Source organism: Egretta garzetta, unplaced genomic scaffold (genome assembly GCF_000687185.1).
Source record: "Egretta garzetta isolate BGI_Z169 unplaced genomic scaffold, ASM68718v1 scaffold2, whole genome shotgun sequence".
Lineage (NCBI taxonomy): Eukaryota > Metazoa > Chordata > Aves > Pelecaniformes > Ardeidae > Egretta > Egretta garzetta.
In genome coordinates this window covers 4,338,967-4,342,811 of record NW_009258894.1, presented here as the reverse complement: position 1 = coordinate 4,342,811, position 3,845 = coordinate 4,338,967, and the positions used below count along the sequence as shown (strand labels likewise).

At 47.6% G+C, this 3,845-nt stretch overlaps 1 protein-coding gene across 1 annotated transcript in view; it reads right to left on the bottom strand.

The window, feature by feature from the left end:
• GALNT16 (polypeptide N-acetylgalactosaminyltransferase 16) overlaps positions 1–3,845 on the bottom strand; it is a 35,948-nt gene that overhangs the window by 21,951 nt on the left and 10,152 nt on the right. Inside the window, exons 4-6 of the mRNA XM_009634147.1 lie at positions 3,681–3,748; positions 1,180–1,245; positions 6–99 (exon numbers count right to left, since the gene is read on the bottom strand). Coding sequence (XP_009632442.1) covers positions 6–99; positions 1,180–1,245; positions 3,681–3,748 — 228 coding nt within the window. The remainder of the gene's footprint in view (positions 1–5; positions 100–1,179; positions 1,246–3,680; positions 3,749–3,845) is intronic.

The following is a 3,845-nucleotide window of genomic DNA, read 5'->3' as shown; positions in this document are numbered from 1 at the left end:
GCTGCAGCCACTCGCTGTTGACTTCACAGTGACTGTCCAAAAAGGTGAGGATGTCTGCGGTAGCCACTTCAGCTCCTCGCACCCGAGAGCGAATCAGCCCTACAATGAGGAAAGGACAGCAGAAGAGCAGGAAGGTTAGGAAGGGAAACAGCTGAGCCTCCTTCAGAAAATAAAATACTTTGTGTGGCCATTACAGAATAAGAGCAGGTGGTTCTCCTATATCACACCTCCATCAGGAGTAGAGAGCAGCTTTAGCAGGGCATCCCCTGAGGGGGACATTGCCAGCTGAGCCCTCCCAGCAGACTAAGAATGACCTCACCTGTCACTTCTGTCCATGCCACTGAGCTTTCATCTGTTTCCTGCCTTGATGACATCCCCCTTCAATTCCAGCCCTCCTTACAGGTACCTGGCTGCTGCCTTCTCAGTGTCTCTCCCATTAAAGCACCCTGCTGCCTCTCTCACTGCTGACATGGGACCAAGCCCTGCTCTCTGCTTGTTGCCTTTCTTACTGTTTATCTGCTTTATTCCCACATGTCCTTTATTCTGCCCTGAGGTCAGAGATGTCAACCTGGATCTCAGATGCCTCCATGCTTTCTTACATCCTACTACCTGGGACGCCCTTTGTGAACTGAGCAGTGACTCCCGTCTTCCCTTCCAAATCCTTGCTCCAGGCCTGCTGTGCACTGACAGGTTTAGAAGTAAGCCAGCACTTGTGAGTCAAACTGAAGAGCTGCTGGGAAAGTCAGCATTACCATTTATGCACATAGGAGTTATATGAGAAATAACTTTCCTTAATTGTATCTATTTATGATAGATATATGATTGTTTTTCCCTTTCCCACAACTCCTAGATGGCTTGTTACCTTGCACTCTGAGTTTAAAAAGATAAGACTTACACCTGCATCTATATTCATAAAGATCTTAAACTGCAGTCCTTGTTCTAGCCAGAGCCTCTGGACACCACTTCTCATTATTTAAAGTACAGAATGAGAGCCCTGAAGCCTGAGAGTTCATAAGCCAGGTCCTCCCTCCACAGATCCTCCAAACTAGGATACCAAACTCTTATACTGAAAAAACAAACCGTAACCATAAGAAACAACATGTAAACAGCTGCCAAGCAAACAGGGCCATGTGGGGAAATCTGCAAAATCTTTGTACCTACAAAGCTTTCCACACTCACCTTCTCGCCGGGTGTTTCGTAGACACTTGACCTTTGGGATCTTGGTAAGGAGCTGGCAGTCCTCAGCTTAAGGGAAGGCAAAAAAACCATTTGGCACACACGCATGAATTATTTGGCTTCAACAGAGAGCTCCAATTAACTGCTCCTGCTTCTCCATGGGAGGGGAAATTCTGCTTTCACTTAACATTGCATTAATCAGCCTGATGGCCTTAATCCTGCTGTCTAAAGAGTACGCAGAACAGCACTGCCTGCTTGCTGTCCTCCTCAGAGAGCTGAGCCTGTGTTTCCTGATACCCTGAGCAGCCAGGCCTTCGCCCTCCCGCACTCAGCGTTTCACAAGGACAACGGGGCATGCGCTGGCACCAGTGGCACTGAGCACTGAGGAAACGGAGGGACTGCAGGGAGCCAGGGCTGCAAATCACCAAACTGCCAAGTAAAAGAGAGTCCTGTCACATCAAGTGATCTCATCCGCTCTCTTTGCCTTCAGCGGCTCGCCTGGGCATTTCCCACCATTTGTTCTTGGGGCAGTTTCTGTTTGATTTTATTTAATAAAGGCCACAAGGATGTGACCTGCTTCCTTGGAGACACCATTACATTAACATATGGATGCCTAACTGAGGGCTCCACTGGCAGCTTGCCAGAAGCTCCCTGCCATCCCTCATTTATATTGCCCAAGGAAGATGACAGAGAGGAACAGCTACTGGCTCCAGCACAATGAGCATTGGGTCTTTAGTTCTCTATTATCCTCTCCCTGTTCCTGCCCTAGCAGAGGTCACAGGGATAACAATTTCCACCAAGTTCACCCTAGTTCCCATGTTTATTGCTTGTGCCTTTTCATGTCTCACACCTCCTCTTTCCTGCTGTCATCCTCCCACAGACTGGGCACCCTGAGGAGAACGCAAAGGCCACTAGCCAAAGTGCATCTCTTGGCATGTTCCTGCAGGAGCATTTCCATTCTCAAGGATACATGCAATCTGAAATACTGCTCTTGTGTGGGCCCTTTGGCAGCTGCTGCATCAGCCAAGCGAAGTGGCAAGTGCTCTTAATTACAGAGTACCGAGATTTTGCTGGACATCTGCTACAAGACAAGGCAGGACTCATCTCGGCCAAGTCACAACTTCAGGTAAGTACAAGAATCCTTATCAAGTCATTCACTCTCCAGGCGTGGAGCACATCACCCTGTAACTACTTGCCAGAGCTTACAAACTCTCTGTATCTTTGGAGAAACTGAGGCAGATATTAAAGCAATGCATCGGACCTCAAACATGCGCTAAAGTGCCTCCATGCAGGTGCCTCAGGAGAGTGGCTGTACCACAAATATCCAGCTGCCAGTGAGAAAAATGAGAGCTGTCATAGGATGGGGCTTTTAAAAAATCTTTCAATTTACCTAAGAGCCTAAATAGGAGTTTCTGTCTGAGCCCTGTGCAGTACAGGTCCCAGAGATCCATCAGTGTTGGTCTGGTACACTTTGGCCACTGAGAATTCTGTTTCTAGCTGCTGAATATGGGACATTTAGGACTGTTTGTTGAAGGTGCTTATAAGCACCCCACTCCAACAGCTGGGCACAGCTCAGTCCTTATCCAAATCACACTCTAAGGCCCTCAGAAAATTAAGTGCCTAATCTCAGCACCCACCTTCAAAAATTTTTGGGGGGGACCAAAGCTACATAAGTATTTAGCTGCAAAATCAAAAGAGCAATGCTTCCTTACCTCAGCAGGCCAAGGTGGGCATTTTCAGCTATCTCTAAAGTATTCTGAAGGACTAATTATAAATTATAGTAAGTGGCACACAACTAGATTGTCCTTGAATCTAGCGCACATCACGGGAGAAGCAAGAATTCTTCTGTCCCCACCACCTTAGCACTACTACACAACATCCAGGAGCAAGAGCAACTGTATAGATGGAAAGAGTCCGTAGCCTCCAGTCTTCAGATCTGGTGGGAGTCAAGCAGAAGATACTCCATCCCTGTGCCAAGCTGCAGGAGAAGGTATGGCGCTGTGCAAAGCAATAACCCTTCCACAGCCTCCCACAGGGACACCTGGGATCCCTGACACATGGAGGCAGTCAGACAGTCTCACCCCAGTCTGCCTGCAGGACCCCAAGCAGCAATTTTCTGTAGGCTCCGTTGTATCCTCTTGCTCTGTCTTGGTTTGTAATTACCCACTCTGCTCATGTACACCATTGCTACATACATATCTGTGCTAAACAGCTCACAAAACGGTGCACAATGAAAATACACAGAGATTTCTTGAAGTCTGGCCCAAACTGCCAAGCTGACAAAAAAAGGAAGACCCAATGGAAAGAAAGAAGCAGCAGAAGCTCTGGCCTCTGCCATGCATGGTCATAAACTAAACACAGAAAAACTTCCTCACTTTTCTTTTTCTCTTGCATACAGACAAGAGGGAATCTCTGTGAGGGAGGGGAACTGAACAGAACAAACAAAAAGAGGGGGAAAAACAGAAGGGAAGAAGCAAGAGCAAGGGAAATAGGTCCATACTTACGATCTGAGCTGAAGTCATCTACCAAAATGATTTCCTGGATGAGGCTGGGAGGGGTGCGGTTCAGGACGCTGCAGGGACCCAGGGAGGAAAAAGACAATCTTTGGGAGCTGCCATAACAACAACAGTGGTAGAACTGATACAAATCTGCTATGCGATGCATAACAG